Source organism: Perca fluviatilis, chromosome 12 (assembly GCF_010015445.1).
Source record: "Perca fluviatilis chromosome 12, GENO_Pfluv_1.0, whole genome shotgun sequence".
Taxonomy (NCBI): domain Eukaryota; kingdom Metazoa; phylum Chordata; class Actinopteri; order Perciformes; family Percidae; genus Perca; species Perca fluviatilis.
Window position 1 is genome coordinate 24,066,586 of NC_053123.1, and position 24,065 is coordinate 24,090,650.

Sequence of the window (24,065 nt, forward strand, 5' to 3'; positions counted from 1 at the left end):
TGTACACGGTTACTTTGCTGACGTATTTAATATACTTCTAGTTATTTATTATTTACTTTCTTATTTTATTATATCATTGATGAGATAATGTGTAGGTCTATATCACGTTAATATTGCAGCTGGTAAAGGTGGGGCTGATTTTGCATAGGCTACTGCTAGGTAGCTTGTCAATCAATAAAGTCTTATCTTAACCTAATATATTATAATGTATTTGTTTATAATACTCTGTATTATTCATCTGAAATAGCAAAGTAACTACAGTTATTAAATAAATGTGGTGGGGTAAAATACAATATTTCCCTCTGAAATGTAGTGGAGTGTAAAGCAACAAAGTATAGTAGTTATTTTTGTTGTTTGTTGGATCTAAAGCTGTAAATATGAGTAGGCTATTTGTGAGTTTTAACTTCCAGAAAGTAAGATCTGATTAAAGCCACACTAAGTCCATTCACACTGACAATGAAAACTGAAGAGGAAACACCCCGAAAACGCACAGCCGCGTGCACAACCTCGCGTGCTTAGTTTTGGCGGACATTGCGGGGGTGGAGAGGAAACACCGTTACACGCGCGCGCGCACACACGCACACGCACACACGCACACACGCACACACACACACACACACACACACACACACACACACACACACACACACACACACACACACACACACACAGACTGAAGAGGAGGGAGGGTCTCCGCGCACTCAGTTCTCAGTTTCAGTCAGATGAAACTTTAGTTTTTAATGCTTCTCTTCAGTTTCTTCCAGTCAGCTTCCCGTTTTGCGTCTGTCACCCAACCTGGAAGCCTCGTGTGCTGCCTCCTCTCCTTTTACGCACAAGACGGTTAACTGACCGAGGAGCAACAGGAGGTTTCCCACGAGCGAGTCACACCGGGAACGAGGAGGATTTAACGCAGACTTTTTGAAACACACTCCGGTAGGCTACTGATTCAACATCTGCCCGGTGCCCACTGGACCCATAGTCTGACCCGGGATATCTGCTGTCTGACCCGGGATAGCGGTACAGTAAACTCGCCGTTAGTCAGAGGGAAACATTTAATACGTTAGTGATGGACAAAACATTATTGACTGACTGACAGAGTGATGAAGACAATTTTCAGTCATAAAAACAAAAATGTTCTGCTTCTTCAACGATTATCTGTCTACTGAATGTGTTCGTGTCGGTCAGACTGAAAAATAAGTTTGTAGACATTTAGTGGTCTTCTTAGACATTTTAAAGAGAAATCCAGGACCTAAGTGTTAATGGTGACAGGGCTGACCCAAAACTGCAATTCGATGCTCCCCCACTATGAACATCTTTAACAGTCATCTCAAAACACACCAACTCCTTTTTAACCGTGCCTAACTTAACCAGCTCAGGTCATTTTCCTGAAGGAGAAAACTCTGTTTTGCTTCTCTTCTCTTGTCTTTGTTTCCTTCTTTTGTTTTTGTTTTCCTATGTTCTGCATAGCGCTGTGGATCAACTGTTGTGTGCAAGGCTATATCAATAAAGTTTATTTGATTTGATTGATGATAAATAATAAATAAACTGTTATTAATATATAAGATAAATAATAAGAGTAGGCTAAGCTCTGCTTTCTTCTAGTGGTGAAAAAAATGTCCCCATACCGGTCAAACTTTTATTAGGCTATATTGTTAAGAGTTCAGTCGACAGGGCCGCACCAAGAAATTTTGGGGAGCTTGGCCAACCAAGTTTGGTCCTCCAACTGATTCTGTCTGATTTTATGCAAAAATTTAAGTCTGAGATATTCATAATAAATTTGATTTAGACTACTTATTTTATTAAATAACGTGTTTAATTGTATAGAACAGTTAAAATAGTTCAAGCTTAGTTCACAGATGTGAAAATTGATACTAATGTATGTCATTAAATAGCTTACCTTAGCATGAAAAGTGTATTCAGGGCAACGGTTAGCTAGCCTGGCTCTTTTGGATCACAATCTGCCTGCCTAAGTACTTCTAAAGCTCACTAATTAACACGTTATATCTTGTTTGTTTAATCTGTATAAAAAAACACAACCCAGCTACGAGATGAATCATGACCATAAAACATTAATTCGGGTTAAAAAAAAAAAAAAAGATTTCGAAAACGGAAAAAAAGGCAAGGTACAAGACTGTACATAAACAATCATAGATTTCAGTGGTAGCAGCTCACTAGCCATTCACCGTTTCACAATCTCCTAGCTCGTGGTAAGTCTACCTTATATGGTTAAGCCATTATGGCAAATATGATCAAAATCCTTACGCAGAATATGAACGGTATTTTAATTTCCTGGACCACACTGTTGAGCTCTGTTTTACTTGACCAGGAACAGTTGTTGGCAACCAGTGGAGACTCTGTGATTTGTTGTTTTTACACTTAAAAAAATAATTAATTAAACAATATGTAACATGTTAATTAGTGAGCTTTAGAGGTGCTGGAAGGTTTGTTAGTGGTTTCCCTCTGCTTTCATTCTTCATGCTAAGCTAAGCTAACCATCTACTGGCTGACATATTTGTCATCTTTGGGAACTTTAAGAGCTCCACTAGAATTTTAAAGTTCTGTGAGTTTGAACAGAATGAATAAGAACGACAGAGGTATGTTCGTAAAGATGGAGATGCGAAAATCAGAAGTTTGTTCTGATTTTGTGTGTCTCAATTATTTTGTGTCTCTCTGGTGTCCCTGCAGTCAGTCCTCCATCATGCGACCCTCAGCGGGCAGTGTGTCTGCGTGCTGCAACCTGGTCCTGGTCCTGGTCCTGGTCCTGGTTCAGGTCCTGGATCATCCTGCAGCAGGATACAGTCTGGATCAGGAACACAGTCTGGAGTTCAGTGGCCCCCGCTCTTCCATGTTTGGATACTCAGTCCTGCTGCATCGCCATGGAGCCCACAGCTGGTATTGATCTGCACTTGAACCTTTTTTGATCTTGAATTTATCCTTTGATCGTCTGTTAATATTATTGATCTGCTAGTGATCTACTAATGATCCTTTTATTGATGTATTTGTCAGTCTATTTCTATCTTTTGTTGATCATATGTTAATCAACATTTGGTTATCTATTGATCTGCTTGTTGGTCTATGATTAACCTGCTATTGACAGTCTATTGGTCTACTATTGACCCTTTGTTTATCTGCCAGAGATCAGTACATTTACATTCATTTCAATATCATCGTGATGCTCTATGAGCTGCAATCCTCACAGTAGGACTGTGTCTGTGTGTGTTTGTGGGTGCATGCTAATTAGCCTGTTTTTGTCAATGAGAGAAGCTCTTTGATGCTTCACACACAGATGCCATTCAGACACTGAACAGACACAAAGACAGATCCTGTCTAACTGTCTCTCTGTCTGTCTCTCAGGTTGGTGGTCGGAGCCCCAGTAGCGAACTCATCCTCCAGTCCATCGGTTAGATCTCCAGGAGCTATTTATCGCTGCAGCATCACTGCTGAGTCTCGCCACTGCCACCCCATGCATGCTGGTGTGTTTCTCTGTGTGTGTGTGTGTGTGTGTGTGTGTTGTTAAGTATTTTCTCCAGCATTTGAAATACTCATAACCTATTCATCACACCAAACTTGCAAGTACACACAATTTGAGCAAGATAGAGTAAAAGATAACTAAAGTATTACTTACTCTACAAAGCAAATTCATGGATTCATTAGTCGGACTGCACTTCATGTTTCAGTATGAAGCAACGCAGCCACACAACAAACCCCCTGTTTTTTTTCTAAACACAGTCATTGGACTCAGATGTCTATCATATTATGGCACACTATCAGCTGTTCATCTGTGACCTTAAACAGGAAAACTGCACTGAATTACCTATGAAGAGCGCATGTGTGAAACTGTTGAATTAATAGTGTGTTTGTGTGTGTGTGTGTGTGTGTGTGTGTGTTTTGTGTTTTGTGTGTGTTTTGTGTTTTGTGTTTTGTGTGTGTGTGCAGACGTGTTGAACTGTGGGAAGACGTGCGATGCAGAGAGTGATCACCAGTGGCTGGGAGTCAGTCTGTCCAGACAACCTGGAGACAACGGAGGGCACATCCTGGTAACACAAACACTTTCTCTCACTCACCCACCCACCCACCCTACACACACATGCACCTCCACTGAAATGTATCAACACATCAGGGTGACAGAGAATAAATAATATATATATATATATATATATATATATATATATATATATATATATATATATATATATATATATATATATATATATATTGGTGTTTGTTTTTAATTATGTTTTAATTTGATACATTTTTGGGTCCAACTGATCATATCTGCATGTTGTGTCTACAAAAAAGGGGAATGAATTCTCCAAAAAGTTGAAGCACACTGCTTCGTCAAGGTACAAAAGTTAAGCCTTTGAGTGGCTACAAGACCAACCCATGTTGATCAAAAACCAAAAAGGGGACAACAACAGCTTGTATCAATTTGTGTAGGCTATACAGGGTTGTGTGATGTGCTTCAGTCACTAGTGCATCATGAAAACTGTCTCCCAGCAACACCGGCCAACACTTGACACAAATGTGTAAAACAAATAGGCTTATTGTCTTATTTAAAAAAGAAACATTTTGCCTTAGAACTATCAGTATAATTTACATTTCCTTACACAAAAACATGCACACAAAGAATTCTTAGTTAAGTGAATTTTAATTTCAGTTCAACTTTAAATAAGAGAAAGCAGGCTTCGGCCAGCAGAGTAAGTTTGTCAAGTCATCAATGAGGAAGCCTGTGAGAGAAGTGAGAACTCTTTCTTTATATTTATACTTTACAACTCAGCTTTATCCAGAACGGTCCTATCGTGTGTGAATAAAGCCATTATGAATCATTTACTTAACATAGAGCTACGTTTGAAAACCTCAAAGGCATTAAATCAACCTATGGATGAAGCCAGCAATGTTTAAGAGCTCCATTTCTGAAAGAGGCTTCATGTTAAAGAGGCTTTAAGTCATCGGGTGTGACGACCCTTCTCTTTTGCTCATTTTGTACACTCTACAACATGCACACACGCCACATTGTCATACATGCACACCCTAAATTACTGACATTCATTCACATCCAATTTTATGAGTTCCTTTGTTATGCTTTGCATATATTGTTTTTTTTTCAACAAAAAGAACAGACACAGACCCTTATATACATCTGAGTGAGTAAGAGCCTCTGTCAGTGACATGGGTCATGGAAATTACAACTCTGCTGCAAACTTGTGATTGTGTTATTGTCCGTAATGAGTTCATGTCACATGTTGTTTGTGTGTGTGTGTTTGTTTGTTTGTTTGTGTGTGTGTGTGTTTGTGTGTGTGTGTGTGTGTGTGTGTTTACAGGCGTGTGCTCACCGTTGGAAGAACGTCTACTACTCAAAGAAAGAAGGTCAGAACCACAAGCTGCCTAATGGAGTCTGTTATCGCTATGCCAACGACCTAAGAGACGCTCAACCCATCATCCCCTGCTACAGAGGTACACACACAGACACACACACACACACACTGCTTTGTGACTGCATAGAAATAGACCCCTCTGCAGTTTGATGCAGACATTTTTTTTTTTTTAAGTGAGGAACTTCTTCACATTTTTGACTTTTTCTGGACCTCACATCTATCTTGTGTGAGTGTGTATGTGTACGCAGCAGCTGTTCAGCTTCAAAAGGAAAACCTTAGGGTCTTATGTTATGTATTTGAAGTGTTCACCTTCACCTCTCAACATGTCTGTTTGTCTCTGTCTGTATCTTGCAGACCACCAGAGGAAGTTCGGTGAGGATTATGGGTCATGTCAGGCCGGTATTTCCAACTTCCTGACAAAGGTCCATAAGCTTCTTTAAAATGCTGTTTTCACTATTTCCACCAGCAGACTGAATGTGATCCATCACTGCTGTCTTATGCATAACTTCAGATGTACATGATGTTTTTATAACCTGGAAGCCGTCTGCTCTTTTCTTATTCCTCATTCTGTGAAAATGTAGAAATTAATTTTTACCATTTTAGAAAAGAGAACAAAGACTGCCTAAAATGCCCATTTTCCAATCCAATCCAATCCATTTTATTTATATAGCACATTTAAAAAATAAAGGTTTACAAAGTGCTGAACAACATAGAAACACATATAAAACACATAAAACAACATAAGACCACACAGTTCTCATGCTGGGTTAAAAGCTAGGGAATACAAGTGAGTTTTAAGGCGGGATTTAAAAATGTTCTTGGGTCGGGTCCAATTTGACCTGTGTAGGTAGCTCATTCCACAGTTTAGGCGCTGCAGCTGAAAAAGCAACAAATGATACAGAAATCATAATTTAGTGATATTTAGAAATATGGACCATGTATGTATCAGCTTTACTAGAGATGTAGGTCATACTGTATCACACCTGTGTCTTTCTCAGGATCTGATCATCATGGGGGCTCCGGGGACGTCTTATTGGACGGGTTCAGTTCTGGTCTTTAACACATCCAGTGGAGGGATGTCAGTGTACCTGGACGACGATGCTGGAGCCGTCAGCTTCGGAAGCTACCTGGGTAACTAACACACCTGCTCTTAACCCTAACCTTACAGGTACAGCCAGATACAGTTACTACTACTGCCATTGAAACACAACCACTACTTAGGCAAATAATATACATACTACTAGTGGTACTATTGTTCCTGCCAAGCAGTAAACTCCTGTTACCTGTGAGTTCAAACATACAGAAGAAGTATACTTTACATACAGGGAGTACTGAAACTAGATGTAATACAGCAGATTTTGCCCCAAAAACTTACACAATACAGTATTATTGTTTTGATTGGCTATTGCATGAGACTTAAAAAAAAACAAAAAACAAAAAAACAGATCAACTCTGACACCTGGTCTAAAAAGTCCATGTCCACATGATTCTGACTAAACAGATACACTTCAGTTTCATTCAATCCATCTGTCTACACAGGCTTTTTAGTCTTTATGTCTATTTCCTTCATACTCAGGCACATAACTACAGTGATTCTATACTTGGCATTGAGCACAGTCAAAACGCCACAGCAGTACTGTGGTTTAGACTTTTAGATTTTAGACTTTATTGTCCCCAGGGGGAAATTCTTTGTCACAAACACCGTATGTTATGGACACAGTACACTTACAGACAAACAAAAGTACAAGCTAGTCTGATGATGTCCTGCCTGTGTAGACTGAAACCTCTTTCAAACATGCACTGCAAACCTGAAATGATCTAGAAATAACCCGGCAGAGCTGTATGCTCGAATGCAAATGTCTAAATCAGTTACAAAAAGAAATAAAAATTAAAAAAGCCACAGGAAGCTGCCTAAATAAAGATATCATCAAGGTAAACAGTTTTCACAATGCCATGTTGTGCTGTAAAAAAACACTCACGTGACTTGAATGTTGCTTCAAGTTGCTTACGGCTTGGCTCTACATGAACTTATTGCCACCCCTATCGAAAAACATTATCAGGGATCAATAATGCTGCAGCTTGAAGAGTTTTTTGGTTGAATGATGTAGAGTGATGGTGCACTGATGACACAAGGGTTTTCCTTACTGTGCACTTGTTACTTATCTCTGTTTCAGTTTAAGGTCTGTCTTTGTGGAGATTGAGTTTAGATACAGATGCTGTTTCCTTTCATCCCACCTCACTGCTGGCACAGTGACACTATCCTTTCTGACTCTTTGTCTTGAACATGTTCACATGTATAGGGTATGTACAGGATATCTGCAGGTCTGTAGAAAAACACAACAACCACACCACACCACCACAACCCCTTCATCTCAGTAACTTGTGCTTAACATTTTAAACAGGAAGCTGAGCAGAAAGGTGTGATGTTCTTCAGATGAAGGTGTTTCTAGACTCTGAAAACATGTCAGAAAAGGCAAGGCAAGGGAATTTTATTTGTATAGCACAGTTCAGCAGCAATGCAATTCAAAGTGCTTTACACAAGACATAAAAACACAGTCAGAAATTCATACAAATTGATAACAGATAAAAAGCAGTTAATACGAGGAGAAAAAAAATAAAAAATAAAAACGAAAAAAAATGAATTAAGAAAAGGCAGTGATAAAAAGAAAGGTCTTCGGCCTTGATTTAAAAGAGCTGAGATTAGGTGCTGACCTACAGTTTAGCGGTAGTTTGTTCCAGATGTACGGACCATAGAAGCTGAACGCAGCTTCCCCCTTTTTTGTTCTGACTCTGGGAATGGCAAGCAGACCCGTCCCTGATGATCTCAAAGATCTCTGCGGCTCATAGTGTAGTAGCAGATTCGAAAGGTAAATTGGTCCTAAACCGTTTAGTGACTTATAAACTAACATGAGTATTTTGAAATCTATTCTTTGGTGCACAGGAAGCCAGTGTAAGGACTTCAGAACTGGAGTGATGTGATCTATTTTCTTGGTGTTGGTAAGGACTCGTGCAGAAAAGACACAAAGATTGGCAAACATCTTAATGTGTCAGAAAAGACAAAGATCAAAGACTGACGATAATAATAAGATTGATTAGCTGAGGATCAGACAGTAAAACCAACACAAACTGCAAACTATTTTTACTAGGTCAAAGGTAAAGTTTGGTTTGAGCATATTAAGAAGTTGTGTTTTTGCGACTTTCTTATACACACACGCGCGCGCGCACACACACACACACACACACACACACACACACACACACACACACACACACACACACACACACACACACACACACACACACACACACACACACTTCCTCACCATAACCACTGAACGTCAAACCCTAACCCTATCGTGGTCACAGTGGTATTTGTTTCTAATCTTAGTTTGACATTTCCAGTCTGATGTATTTATAATAATAGTAAAATCTTTCTAAACGAAATGCAGATGATTCGTTGGGCTGCCTTCAGTTATTACCGCATGCTCACGTTTGTTATTAAATATACTTGGTTACTTTCCACCACTCGAAAAGTCGGAAAATCTGACACTGAGTCCTGCTGCTGTTCAGGTTACGCTGTTGGAGCCGGTCACTTTTTGAGTCCCGGTACTGTGGAGGTCTTGGGTGGAGCTCCACAATACAACCAGAAGGGCAAGGTAAGACCTACATTTGTAGCCATTTGTCTGTCTGTCTGTCTGTCTGTGTGTTTATTTACTAACTGCACTGTTTGTTTGGGTATGCGACATCAAGACAGTTAGCCTAGCTGTCACTTCTTCTTGATGGTGTTGGGTGTAAAAGTTGAGTTGTTATCGAGGTTTTAGTTGATATTGTGTGTTGTGTTATGTAGTTGTGATGGTTGAAGTTAGTGTGTGTCTTTGTGCTGTGCAGGTCTTCATCTTTGTAGTAGACAACAACATGCTGCGGGTTGTCTCTGAAGTGTCGGGAAAAGAGGTAAGAAGCCACTTAGCGTTAGCATCCTCCAATCTAAACAATGGAATTCTCAGCACTTAGTTTGTGTGTCTTTGTTGTGTAGCTGGGATCTTACTTTGGGTCCAGTGTGTGTGCGGTGGATCTGAACGCTGATGGTTTGTCGGATCTCTTGGTGGGTGCTCCCATGGCAACGGGCATCACTAGGGAGGAGGGAAGAGTCCATGTGTACATCAACCAGGGGCAGGTGAGCACAGACACAGACACACACACACACACACACACACACACACACCAGAAACAGTGAATATTGATCTGGGATCTGTCTGTGGAGCCAACAATGTCAATATCATACTTCTGTCAAAAAGAGCTGCTCACACACAGTTTGTGTCGTCTGCTTCCTCAACCTCAGGCGAAGCTGTTGGAGGCGGGGTTTCAGCTGACTGGCAGCGACGCCTATGCTGCCCGGTTTGGAGAGACCATCGCCAACCTGGGAGACCTGGACGACGATGGTTACCCTGGTAAGTCCTTTTGATACTACTAATACCTACTGCAAATAGCACTCTTTCTGTTGTTACTACTAATTCTACTGCTACTATTATTGCGGCAAATACCACTGCAAATATTCATATTGCTACTGTACGCTAATACTGTTTCTACTACTCTGAAGCTTCTATATTACATTACATTCAAAGCTACTCATAGTACTGCGGCTTTAGTTGAAGCAGTAATACAATCTTTAGTTGTCCGCTGAGTAGTTCCACTGAAGCAACTGGGGGTTCACTTCCTTGCTTACCTCAAAAAGTGGTAATTAGTGAGGTTTAAGAGCAGCTCTTTGTCTTTCTGATCAGATCTGCTACCTCACAAATTACCCTACAATACTGCTTATACTACTCGAAACTTCGATGACTGCACTAGACAACCAAAAACTACTACATACTGTTTGTGTATTTAAGGTTTTTTACAACGAGGGCACAACCCACCCACCACCAACAGTAACTGCCACTTTCTGATAACTAACATCCCTGACTTTTAACACAACACCCTCACACTTGCACCCACAGAAACCCAAAACAGTGTGTCCATGTGTGGGAGGGGCGGAGTGTGTTATTTAGTTCATTAAAACTGTAATGACACACTGTTTCTGCTCTGTAACTGAACCTGCCTTCTAATCTGCAACAGCAAGATAAAAGGCTTAGTGTGTGTGTGTGTGTGTGTGTGTGTGTGTGTGTGTGTGTGTGTGTGTGTGTGTGTGTGTGTGTGTGTGTGTGTGTGTCGCTTTAGTACTGTAGCTCTCTCTTTGCCTTTCAGAGCCTCACATCTTCAAATGACTCAGGTTAAATATTAAAGGACCATGCTGGTGTTTTCTCATGTTTATGTACTAATCCTGGATACTTTCATCTTGTTAAACATTTTCCAGCAGGGCCTTTCCAACACACACACACACACACACACACACACACACACACACACACACACACACACACACACACACACACACACACACACACACACACACCACCCTTTAGAAATATATAAATGTATAGTATACTTGACCTCCCAGAGGATCAATTCAAGTCTCTGAAGCAACAAGAAATAATGGCTGCCTGTAAGGAAGGAGATCAATTTATAGGTTTAAGGTTGATGTTCGGCTGATCGGTTAGTCAATGGAGACAGCAAGAGTCCTCACAAATACAGTAATAAAAAATGTGTGTGTGTGTGTGTGTGTGTGTGTGCGTGCGTGTGTGCGTGTTTGTGTGTAGATGTGGCGATTGGTGCCCCACAGGAGGATGACCTAAAAGGAGCTGTCTACATTTACAATGGCAGAAAGGAGGGCATCTCACCAACTCCATCTCAGGTACAAATAATAATGATATAATAATAATAAATATATAATAATTAGTGCTGTCAATCAATAATTTAATTTAAAAAAATAATATAAAAATAAATTTTAATCGCAATTAATCACATGAGTGTCCTGGTTAACTCGTAACACATTTACAATTTTTTTTATCTGTTCTAAATGTAGTTTAAAAGGGATATTTTTTTAATGCTCAAGTGGTATTTGAGATTTGACTACTCCATTGGCAACTCAATTCACATTACGGTGACAATGTGGTGCCTTATAAGAACATCCTCTAACATGATTTTCATATATGAGGAATATTCATATTACATTTAATCAGGATTGACTTTGTTGAATCCAAAGATGAAGTTTGAATAAACTTGATATGTTCTGTGACATCCAACATGGTGTGTGTGTGTGTGTGTGTGTGTGTGTGTGTGTGTGTGTGTGTGTGTGTGTGTGTGTGTTTTTCAGAGGATTACTGGGTCCACCCTGGGTCGTGACCTCAGGATGTTCGGCCAGTCGCTGAGCTCTGGCATTGACATCGATGACAACGGCTACCAGGGTAACCTCGCCTGTCAAATTTGTTTCCTTTGTCACAACATCTTCCATATTGTATACTTAAAGCCGGGTTAAACCCTCTCTGTCTCTGCAGATGTGGCGGTTGGTGCATTCCTCTCGGACTCGGCTGTGGTTCTCAGGTAAAACCACACTGAAGCTTTCTGTTTAAACAAAAATATTCCAGTTGTAGTTCTGTCTTTCTTTCATACAGGTGTACAAGAATGAAGCTTCCTTATTTTAGCTGATTTGGAAGGAAATTATACTGCAGGGGAAGTAGGGCATCCCACAATAGCATAACCAAAAGTATACGTACATATTGTGGTCAGAAATCTTTGCTTTGAATAATACATTTTTGTAGAAGCAGATTCCTGATTGGAAACAATAAAATCCATCTAGTGTTTTCAATCCTGATATGAAAATTGCTAACAGGGAATCATATGATTGTATTTCCGTCCAGTTTTGATTGATTGATTTGTTAGACAGTAACAGAAATAAATGCATAGCAAGATGCCAACACAGTGACATTGTACATTTATCAGAACTGTCGAGGATAACACAAGAAAGTTACAAACTTATTTCCATTGTGGTCCTCAGCATGCTATAATCATTTCTCTGAATGTGTCCTGTGTGCTGTAGGACCCGTCCGGTGATTCAGGTGAAGGCGTCTCTAGCTCTGCCCGAGCAGATTGACCAGCGGGTGGCACTGTGCCGAGAACACAAGACTCCAACTGTCTGCTTAAATGTTACCGTCTGCTTCAGTGTTAGGTCCAGACAGTTCAGAGGAGCTATAGGTACTGTAAACCCAACTGTCCAGTATATAAAACTTTAGGTCCAATCGGCTAGTCCAGCCACCTTAAATACTGTCGCTACATCTTACAAGCTTTATATTTTTAATAAACTTTTTTTATTAGAAGTATTCAACATGTAGAGAAAGGCCTGCTGTGCCTACTTACAGTTGCTACGCTGTGATTGTTCAGTCATTATAGGTCAATTATATTGTACAAGAGTGTACAACTTACCTGCTGATATTTAATATTATTCTTTTCTTCTTTTCAGATCTTCAATATAATTTGACCTCTGACCTCCTCCATAAACCATCCTTCCCTCATCGTTTCTATTTCCACGGTAACGGGTCATCCAATAGCACGAGAGGGCGTGTGAGAGCACGACATGGCCAGGTCACTTGTGCAACGCATGTGGCTTACCAAAGGGTAACACACACTCACGCAAGTGCAAAAAACATACAGATGAATTGGTTTAATATGGGCATAATAACATGTTAATAGCTATAATACTATATATACTACTATAATAGATTAGCTGTTGTGTTGCTAACAATGTGTATTCCTCCTCTGTTTCTGTTTCCTCCTTCTACAGAAAGATGTGAGGGACATTTTTACTCCGGTCAAGTTTGAGGTTTCCTACAGTCACAGAGAAACAAACACCCACAAAGACTCTTCCAAAACCTTTCCTCCATTAAAACCCATTCTGCAGCAGAGCGCAGGACACCAGAACACCATCACCAACCAGGTACAGGCTAGTGCTAACACCAACCAGGTACAGGCTAGTGCTAACACCAACCAGGTACAGGCTAGTGCTAACACCAACCAGGTACAGGCTAGTGCTAACACCAACTAGGTACAGACTAATGCCAACACCAACCAGTTACCAGCTAGAGTTACAACTACTAATTTGTAACCGATTAATGACTCTTAAAGCCACTGTTACAGAAACTTTCTATGATTAATTCACGGCGAAATATTGAGTTAAAACACTAGGTATCTATAGTATTTGTGCTACCATTAGCAGTCATCAAAAGGAGCTAGTACTAACAGGTTGTGATAGATGTGTAATAAAAGGGAGTTAGGAAACCTCACATTTGCGCAATATTTTTGGACGAGAGGCAGTGTCTGGGGGTAGTTTATTATTGGCAAAAGCAGTTTGCAGATAATTGGCATTAGTTTCTTGCCATTTACTAGTTTAATAACTCTATACTGATTACCAGACAAAATTACTTTTTCAAAGACCTGCAGGCTACAATGATATCTAACACTCAGTTTCCTGTTCTAGAAGCTTCAGTGTCTGATATCTGTCTGTCCATCACCCAACTGATCTGTGTTAAAGGACAGGAAACAGCTAATCCGATGTCAGCTCCACCACACAAACACTGAAAATGACATCCTGCTAATCCAGATGTGTTTACAGCTGCAGCACATTAACCAACATCAGTCAGCTCATCCTGTGTCCACGCCATGTCCCACTGATTCATAAAACAGAGCAGGAAGGGTTAACATGAAGGAATTTACAGCTGGAGTTATTCATCGGGATATTTTTCATCATCTTTAAGGCTGGGGTCCGATTTCACGGGAGTTGTTTGTAATGCCATCAATGAGGAAAATGATGACTGCTCCATTCATTAATGTTTTTATTGAAGTCAATAAACGCCCTGCCTCTTTATCTCTTTCAGACTTGGTTTGCTCGCTCCTGTTGGCTGGTGAACTGTTCGACCAACATGCAGCTGTCAGCTCAACTAGTGCTGCCAGAGTAAGAACCAAACACACACACACACACACAGCAGACAGTTGTATGTGAATCTGAACGGATTAAAACAACAACAGTATTGTATTTTATTAGTCCAGTTAGAACATATATAATTAGTCAGGAGGTTATTCCCTCACAGAAGCTAACACATAATGCTAATAAGCTGCTCTCTCATTCAGAAAGATGAATGTAGAACATCAGTCAGCAGCAGTGCTTTGATGTTGGTTCTGGTTGAATCACGCTGGTGGTGGTTATTTGTTTGTTAGGTTCCTGTGCCATTTTATTTTTTTTTTTTAAATATGTTCATTTGCTTTTCTTGGTGAGAAGATCGATATCAATCTCATGTCTGAGTATGGAACTGGAGTCAGGCTGGAAGCAGGGGAAAACTACTAACTTGGCTTTGTTCATCAAAATTAAAAAATACACCTGCCAAAACCAGAATTTTTTGTTTTAGTGTGATGCCGTTTTCAGTCATTGTGCTAAGCTAAGCTAATCGTCTCCTGACTGCAGCTTCATATTTAATGTACAGACATGAGGGACATGAGAGTGGTGTCGATCTTCTCATATAACTCTTGTCAAGAAAGCAAATAAGTGTATTTCAAAATGTAAAGCTATTCCCTAATGTCAATACTTAAAATTCTCAATGAGTTGATTACAAATCTGAAACTTTTTGCTGCAAACCTGAAAATCTACAAACTATACAAAAATCTATGAATCTCACAGTGTACATTGTTTGCAGCCATACAGTTTATATTAAACTATTTTACACTCAATGAAAATGACATTGTCATTAGTCAGCAGCTGTATTTTCATGTTGGTTCTGACTGGAACCTCAAGTTGTTGTTTATCTTGTTGTTGTTTGTCATCAGGCAGCAGCAGTACTTTGCTCTTGGCTCTGGACAGACCATCATGTTAAAAACATCACTACTGAACTCTGGAGATGACGCCTTCCTGCCGCGACTGACGCTGCGTTTCCCCAACAACATCCACTACATTAAAGTACTGCAGAGCGTGAGTTTACGCCATGCTGATTGGGCAGCTTGAGGACATGTTTGGTTGACAATTTTAAAGTTATAATCCTTAAGATTTCAATCTTTGTTGATTTGGCGACACTGGTGGTTACTGGTGGTAACAGCAACTGTAGTATAATACTTTGGCAAACACTCTCTAAGCAGCTGCTGAAACACATGTCATTATGTTACGGGACAACTTGAGCTAAATAATGCTACATTAGTTTTCGAAACAACAGCAGGACACAGTAAAAGAGTCAGTTAAAATCTACTATATAGAAAGTAAATTACAGAATGTAAATACATTGTTGCTATTGCTAAAAAAAATCCAACCATAAATAGTATCATTAACATGGTTGCTTTCATGAAAAGCTAAAGGATTATAACTTTAACAACACAAGTAACTCATTAAACAAAGTACATAAACTGTCTGTGTGATCTTTGTTTGCAGCAGGACAACATGGTCAGTTGTGATGTCACACAGGAGGTCAACAGCACAACGGCAGGTGTTGACTGCAGCGTCACCAGCCTCCTCCTCTCAGCCCATGCCCAGGTACAGTAAGTTTCAGCTGATCACACACTGAGCGTTTACAGCCATGCACTTAGCAGAGCTTTGAGCATAATGTGTTTAGCAGGTACTGTTAATCACGGTCGCCATCTTAGATTAGTGTGCGAACACGCTAGAATTACATATTATCAAAATAAGTTGGCTTATATTGCTCCTCAGCCAAGTCTTACTCAAACCTGCTTGTAGTCCAGAAGTCAAAGGTCAGATCCTGTGTCTGTATTTTTTGTTCTACAGTTTAGTCTCGTCAGCAGATATTTGCTGTATTTCCGTCGTCTCAGTTGGTTGTCAGAAAATGTTGTGAAATAAACTGTTGAAACATCTGAGTTCCCCCCCAGAAAATGCAAGAGCAGCAGTTGTAAGGTGGAATTTCTCTCAACGTGTAAAATCTTATAGTTTCATATGACCACAGTTAAACTATATTAAAAAAACTGAATAAAAAGGAAATAAAAAGGAATGAAAACACTAGACTGCAGTGTACAGAAAAGGAGGGAAATGTAAAAAATTTGAAATCAGGTTGATCCTCCTGCAGCTGTCAGTCATTAACACCATTTGAAATCACACACTGAGACATTTCCTGTTTCTTGTAGTTGAATATCAGCTTTCTATTGGACGTCAACCAGAACAGCACACCTGGTGACATCATCATTCACGTCAACACCAGCAGGTAAGGACACACCCCCTCCTTTCATCTCCAGAAGTAAAGAAAGTAACAATTTCAACTAACTATAGAAGTATTTACAGTAAAATGAACGTATCGATATGTATTTAATGTATGAAATCTGTTTTCTCTTCAGTGATAACTATGAGACGGAGGAGTATCTCCATGACAACTCCATCAGTCTCCTCCTTCCTCTCAAATATGGAGTCAACGTCAACATCCACGGGTGAGTCAGCATATGTTACTATTACTCACTTTCAAAATTAATAATATATTGTTCATATATATCTGCACCTTTCAAAGCCCCAGTTACAAAGTGTTTCATAAAATCAATCCAGTGATGTAAGACAAAATAAAATAAATAAAACAAAAAAGAAATACAGTAGAATGAATTCAATTTCAATTTATTATAAAATGCAATTCAAGTAAAAAAAAAAAAACTGAAGTAATATCTGAATAAAAGCATGTTTTAATGAAGTAATATCTGAATAAAAGCATGTCTTAATGTTCCTGAAGCAGCTGGAGACGCTGCAGATAAAATATTTGACAACACTGCGAGTTTGTAAGCAGAAGCCCTCAGAGCCTGTTGCCCCACTCAAGTAAATAGTCACCAGCCACCACTGATGCCTGTCTGTGTGTCTGTCTGTCTGTCTGTCTGTCTGTCTGTCTGTCTGTCTGTCTGTCTGTCTGTCTGTGTGTCTTACAGTTTTGTGACTCCCACCTCATTTGTGTTTGGAGATGAAGACAATACTCCAGTTGACTGCTACACTGAAATATTCAACTACACATACAAGGTATTATAAAACCACAATAAAATTGGCCATGGGAAACTAATTGTCCCCTTATCGGCCTTGCTAACTAGCAGCCATGTAATACTACTTTATACTTCTACTCTACTACAATTCAGAGGGAAACATTGTACTTTTTACTCCACTACATTTATCTTACAGTTGTAGTTACTTTTCACTGTTATTTATTTATACTTTTCTGGGTATATCTGTTGTTTTGTGCGTCTGCAGGTGTTGAACTCTGGTCCTAGCAGGTCTCTAGATACTGTGGTAGACATCAGCCTACCGAAGATCCTCACACCTTACCGACACCGACTGCTGCAGGTGGTCGACTGGCAGGTACGTTCAGTACTAGCAACAGCAGTAACAAGTATAAGTAGCGCAGATAGTGAAAGAACTATTTGTAGTGTCTGTGTGGTTCCTCAGGTTTTTGAAGACACATGTTAATTGCTGCTCGGTCCATCTGAGCTTTCATTTTCTCAAAGGCCATAGGCACCATAGGCAGGCAACGGGAACTCATTGTAATGTTAAAAAACCTCATAAAGTGACATTTCATGCCATGGGACCTTTAGGTTTACCAGCTGACGCAATCTTTGTCAGTTACTGGAGCCAGAGAAACGTAATTTGGGTAAAGTGGGCTGAAGCTTTGGGTGGAGGTGAGGTGGGACAAGCAACCTGCAAAAGCCATGACTGAGTGTGAGAGGCTGAGACAGCTGTCATTATGGCACATGCTCCTGAATACATCTTATTAACCTTTAATATTGTCTTAATTTAACAATGATCCTTAAAATCTCCACTTACACTCACATTAGAAGAAGTGAAATGATCCACTGAGACCTGAAATATCTATTGACTTGGGGATTTCCCCACTTGGAAACAGTCATATTTTTTCGAAGCCGCATCTAGTGGCAATTAGAGGACCGACAGTTCATTACCTGCTTTCACCTGAGAACCTTTTTTTTCATTTTGACAAAAGAAGCAAGGTTTTTAGATGTTAAATGATCTCTAAACACAAACATATGTACAATAAGTCTTAATACAATAGTTTAAAACTAGAATAAATGTAAATAAATCAGGAACTATCTGATCAAAAAATAATCAAACAAGACCCAGAATCTGGTTGGACATTAAATGCCAACTTTCAGAACACTTAGCCATGGTGGTTGCTGATTGGGTAAAAATAGCCGTGGTGGTTGAAGTAGTATTAGAAGTAGGCTTGCACGATATTGACAAAATGTGATATTGCAATATCGATTATGAATATTACGATATTGATATTCATTTTGATATTTTTAAACATGTAAAATTACAAAAGTTACGGGAAAACACATCATAAACAATATTCCTAGATTCATAACAATATAGTGCACAGTGAGACTTATACACGGTCGGTCGGGAATGAAAAATATTCAATCTATCCGACTCCAAACTCTGCCTGCACTGCCTTTTATAAAGTTGTGGGATAGCTACCTGTGAGAAGTAGGTGCGGGATGGGATTTGGTACCATTTGTCTAGTTCATTCAGAAGCTTCTTGAAGCCTTTTTTTATCCACTGTGTGGATGGGCATCATATCTTTGGCCAAATAATACGTTATAGCATTGATGATTTCGGTATGTCTCTTCGAGTTCTTGACGTACTTTGTGCCACTAGCAAAAACACCCGCTAGCAAGGCTTGTTTGGCTAGCTCTGACGTATTAACTGCAACAGTTGTTTTTTTGGGTCGATTCGTTCTGTTTTGTTATTTCTATCTATTTCTTCATTTACACTGTCACTCTATCGAAATATGCACACACGTCACGTGGTACGCTCCATAGGGTTTGTCATGTAGTGGACCCGTGCGCTGACGTGCACTAACGTGCAAGTGGCTCGGTAACTGAAACATGATCATTATAGCATTTCAAGCGGGCTCTAAATCAAACACAACTAAGCCACACAGTCAACAGACGGGACGCATCGCAAAATAAACAAGATATTGCATACTTAGTGTGACACTTTCGATATAATATTGCGCAACGTGATATCGCGATAACGATATTAAGTCGATGTATCATGCACCCCTAATTAGAAGTAGCAGTACAAAGTACAGTAGTAGTTGTGCTAATAGTAGTCATGGTAAATTAAGTGTCATGGTAAATTAAGTGTCTATATAATATGAATACATTCAATTTTCTCTCTCTGCAGTCGTCCCAGGGTATGTGTTCGATCAGTGACACAACTGTTTCAGTCATCGAGGACTGTGATGTCTCTGAAGCTTCCTTCATCCAAAAGCTCGTCTTCTTCTTCTCCTCCACCTCCACCCGAAGAATGGTACGCATGCACGCACACACGCACGCATGCACACACACACACACACACACACACACAGTAAATACAGTCACATTCATTTTCTTAGAATTGCATGCAATGCTCACCCAAAGCATTTAGTGGACGCTAGCATGGGAAATAATTTGTGGCTGGGAAATTGAGATGCTTGAGCAATCACTCCACCGCCCCAAATACACACTGACCTACAGTGTATGAACTTTAGTCTTTCTCTATGTGTGTGTGCACGCAGTTTTGTGGACGTGGTGATGAGCTGTGTGAGCGGTTGGAGTGTCGTCTCGGTAACCTGGAGGCGGGGAGAGATGCCTTCATCCAACTGGAGATCAGACTGAATCCTGCTGTACTACTGCAAGCTCCGGTAACACGCACACACACACACACACACACACACACACACACACACACACACACACACACACACACGACTCTGACTGCTGCCAAAAGGCAGGTGACCTACATTCAGTACTGTGCCTAAACTGTTAGACACTGAAAGAGGATCGAAGTTTCTGTACTGCTAACATGCTGCTTTCACTACACATACTGCGTAGGAACGATGTAAAACTGATCCACAGTCGAAAAACGTGAGTTAAAACTAACCTCAGCTCAGCGGCTGTAACTCACCACTTCCTACAGATGCTTTAACAGTAAAAACCACAATCAGTTATTTTAATTGTAAGGCTTTTATTAAGGAAAACTGCAGGAAGTGTTGATTTAAAAATACGTTATTTGTCCATAAAAAAAACAACAACTCTAAAACATACAAATATGATATTGTAAGAAAAAAGTTCAAAGACACAAAGATTAATGGAAGTTGCCAATCCGTTGCTGGCCAACGTCATCTAACACCACAAAGGGGCATTATGTGAAAAAGGATAAATTAAGGCCTCAATGAAGTGCATTCATCAATCTTTACACAAGGTGATCATATCTTGCATTGTTGTATATACATTAAACACTGTATTAACAACTGGACAACGTTGATATCCGTCTTCCGATAAAAACACCTGATGTTTGTCTCCGTGTCTCAGGGTCGTCATGGTGTCATGAAGTTGGAGAGCACAGCAATGATGTCAAATCCCAGAGAAAGTCCTCATACCATCCTCATCTCCGAACAACCTGTAGCACAGGTAAAACACCTCGACACCGGTCACAACCACAAACAAACAACACTGTAGAGTCAAACTAGACCACATCTGGACCGAGCTTATCTGTGTGTTCAACCTGGAAATGGGTTTCTATATCTGAACTAAAAAAACTAAAAACAGCTCACATAGCTGCACCATCAAACCCTTACAGGAGTTGTAGTGTTAATTGTTAATTACAAGTAAGTAATCCTACTGTATATTCTAAGGGTCACCAAAAACCATATATTGTATATGTGGTACATTTACAGGTGGTGGTGGAAGCTCTTTTTACCCAGAAACCCTCAACAACAGTAAAAGTCTTCATCATCGTTGTCAGTTTAGTTTTGGGTCTGATGATCCTGGCTGCTCTCATCTGGTGTCTGTGGAAGGTACATGTTTGTTTTTTTAACAGTATATTGTATATTGCCATATAATAAACTGAAATTGCAGTATTTGACCATATAATAACGGTTGTTGTTGTTGTTGTAGTAGCAGCACCAGCGTCCTTTTTTTAACTGTATGTCCCTGTCTCTACTTGTCTGTCTGTCAACCTGTCTGTCTACCTGTGTGTCTCTCAGGCTGGTTTCTTTAAGAGGGAGTTCCAGAAGAAGGAGGAGGAGGAGTTCAAGAGAGATAGCTGGGACTATGTTCCTAAACTTAACAAAAGAGAGAGCACTTCCTAACCACGACTGTCACGGCTGGCCACAACCTCTAAATCACAGGATGGAGTTCACATTGCGACTGTGCAACAGTGTTAATGAGACATGTCTGTCGACGGATAAATGGAGTGCTGTGTATGAAAATATGGCAACCCATTTTGTCCAAAACAGTAGAACAATACTGCTGTTGAATGTCAACGGCCAATGAAATCTGTCCAGACTGAGTCAGACGCTTTCAACACAGACCTGATGTGAGTGTGCTGAATGACAAAATATCTCAAGTGAACGCCTCCTGAACACACCTGAATCTGAGCATGCCTTTTAAACTATTTCCCGAATGTGCCTTCACAAATACAGACTCGTTCAAAGACTTGAAAAAGACTGCAGAGATGGATGGATGGAGGATTAATGAAACGGGAAGTGAACCTGAAACAATCAAGTCTGGACCAATTAGAAAGCCTTGGAGCTTCCTGGGATGTTTCATCACCTGTGACAGTTATTGACTCTTTTAAGAGGAAACAAACTAAAGGAAGTGAATTTCTGATTACCTTTGATCTCAGGGGATGGAAACCTGGCCTCTGATTGGCTCATAACTCTCTGGAAAACTTCCCTTTTGTCTGTGTACATCATCTTTCTACATTTTTGTTTACCTGCTGACCAACGCTTTAAGCACTGGTGACACAGAGCACACACACCGGCTGTGTTGCACACACCGGGTGCTGTCCAGACAGAAGTAGTAGTCAAGTGATGGCTGCTGGGATGTTCTGGTACAGGGCTTTTACGTGTGTTGTAATGGATGCCGAACGCTATCACTGTGTTTTTGCCCTTCAGCCTTTACAAAGTAAATCTGTGAAATGTTTCTGCGTTGAGATCAACTTTGGTGAACCGTGAATAGTTTTTGCCGTTAAGACATACATTTAATTTATTGAGAGCTTCTTAAGATACTCAAAGATGCTGTACGTGGCAAATTAAATCCTCTAAGTAAAAAATAATACGTACGTACAACAGTTCAACAGTTTCACTGGAACTGATCTTGGACCACCTGGTTCAGGTGAGCCCAGGTATTTGGTCGACACTTTGGTTTGTAAAAAGCTTCGATGTCACCCAATTCTTCAATGAACGGCTCCTGGATTCAGACTAAACTATCAGTGTGGAAATGCAGTTAAAGATGCAACTTGTTGATTAACAGAGCCAGCAGAGCCACGGGGTTGAATGATGGAAGACTACTTGAAGACATTTTTAAATATTCAAAAGCACTGTCTTAACGGTCTGTACAGACATTTAAAACAGCTGCTACCCTCCATTCTGTTTATCTATTTAATACAAATGCACATCACACAGAGAGATGTTTTAATATTTTAATACATTAGTTTTGTTTTTGTTTATGTAAAGTTGTTCTGCACTGGAGAGTCTCACTGCTTTTATCAACACTTTTCTATTAAAATGAAGGATTTTCTATTTAAACAACACCTTTTTTCTCATCATTACAGCGCTTACTCTAAAGATCTGCATTATCTCAATAAAAAAAAACACTTTAAAAAGCTTCTAAATAAAAACAGCTCTGTCATATGTAGTATATAAAATGTTGGACACTTTGGGCTTATCCAGTCTGGCTCTGCTCATCTGTACAGAAAGCTGCTTGACTATCACCAACTTAACATTATTCAAAGAGAATCAATACACGGAAAATAAACTCTTTTCCTCAGTGTTGGATTCAATTAACTATTTTTAGCTCACATGTAAATCAAAGTATAGGTTTAAATTACAGATGAATATTTGCCCTCTGCAGCAGAACCAGAAACTGGACCAGATAAAACAAAATGAAAATTGCAATAAAAAACAATAGGCAACACAAATTAGAATAAAATCAAGTCATGTGAGAAGAGCTGGTAGTTAAGATATAGTAAAATGTAAACATTAATTTGAATAAAAAAAAAAAAAGTATCCTCAATGTATCCTCAACAATCAGGTCTAGAAGTGATCAACGTTTATAAAGCACGGTAGTTTGGAGTTAAAAGGTAGCTTACACAAGTTACCTTATAGCTAATTAAAGCTGCAGTAATCAATCAAAAGAAGAAAATCAATCAACGCAGCTTTAACGTTCATGTTGTAAACAGGAAGCTGCAAAGCTCTGTCACTACTTTAGGTGTTTTGCTACTTTGAATGAAACGTCTACGTTAGTTCACATCGCGATGGAAACAGTAATGACCTAGAGAGGGCGCCTTTGGGCACCCTCGGCTAGACTCAGATGCAGCTGCAGGAGACGGTCGACTCAGCCTCGTCCACCTCCTCCCCGTACAGAGTGATGAGTCGTGGGTGGACCCTGAACACACACACACACACACACACACACACACACACACACACACACACAAACAAATGTAGGCTACTATAATATGATATACAGTGATTATTTAATGTATGTATAACTGTTGGTTAAGTTATTATACAGCTTACTGATTACTTTTTTAGTTTACTCTGTAGCTTCAATGGATAGATAGAAATCTGAAGACATCACTTTGAACGTTTCTGACATTCTAAAGGCCGAAAGCATAATTTATTAATAAATTAACTGCTCATCATTGATTAACTTAGCAAGTTAATCAATCATTACATTTATAGTTAGCAGCCGCCCTGTTTCAATCAGCGTAATGATACACAGTTAATAACAATATTTATTAATACA

The 24,065-nt window shown here is 39.7% G+C and overlaps 2 protein-coding genes across 4 annotated transcripts in view; one reads left to right on the forward strand and one right to left on the reverse strand.

Moving 5' to 3' along the window:
* Positions 1-684: 684 nt before the first annotated feature.
* itga4 (integrin alpha 4) lies at positions 685-22,843 on the forward strand. Of its 3 annotated transcripts, none has more exons than XM_039817746.1 (29): positions 685-1,017; positions 2,686-2,892; positions 3,355-3,473; positions 3,937-4,037; positions 5,322-5,454; positions 5,730-5,797; positions 6,374-6,506; positions 8,946-9,031; positions 9,264-9,326; positions 9,409-9,549; positions 9,715-9,823; positions 11,066-11,160; positions 11,623-11,713; positions 11,804-11,849; positions 12,346-12,500; positions 12,766-12,920; positions 13,087-13,239; positions 14,177-14,253; positions 15,120-15,261; positions 15,712-15,813; positions 16,416-16,492; positions 16,623-16,712; positions 17,193-17,280; positions 17,506-17,613; positions 19,456-19,581; positions 19,829-19,954; positions 20,625-20,723; positions 20,990-21,109; positions 21,299-22,843. In XM_039817746.1, the coding sequence occupies exons 2-29, from the start codon at positions 2,699-2,701 to the stop codon at positions 21,401-21,403; spliced, it is 3,102 nt and encodes a 1,033-aa protein (XP_039673680.1). In that variant the 5' UTR covers positions 685-1,017; positions 2,686-2,698; the 3' UTR covers positions 21,404-22,843. The 3 variants fall into 3 exon arrangements, with proteins under 3 accessions (XP_039673680.1, XP_039673682.1, XP_039673681.1); XM_039817748.1 differs by having other exon boundaries at positions 15,715-15,813; XM_039817747.1 differs by having other exon boundaries at positions 685-933.
* The window catches only part of cerkl (ceramide kinase-like), a 36,419-nt gene continuing 35,077 nt past the window's right edge, over positions 22,724-24,065 (reverse strand). Inside the window, exon 14 of the mRNA XM_039817749.1 lies at positions 22,724-23,702. Within this exon, the coding sequence (XP_039673683.1) occupies positions 23,624-23,702 (79 nt within the window). The 3' untranslated portion in view covers positions 22,724-23,623. The remainder of the gene's footprint in view (positions 23,703-24,065) is intronic.

Excerpts from the sequence above, each read along its gene's own strand:
- itga4 (XM_039817746.1), top strand. The coding sequence starts at position 2,699 with ATGCGACCCTCAGCGGGCAGTGTGTCTGCGTGCTGCAACCTGGTCCTG. Across the intron at positions 5,455-5,729 it reads CATCATCCCCTGCTACAGAG|ACCACCAGAGGAAGTTCGGT; the intron begins GTACACACACAG and ends TGTATCTTGCAG. Across the intron at positions 9,032-9,263 it reads AATACAACCAGAAGGGCAAG|GTCTTCATCTTTGTAGTAGA; the intron begins GTAAGACCTACA and ends TGTGCTGTGCAG.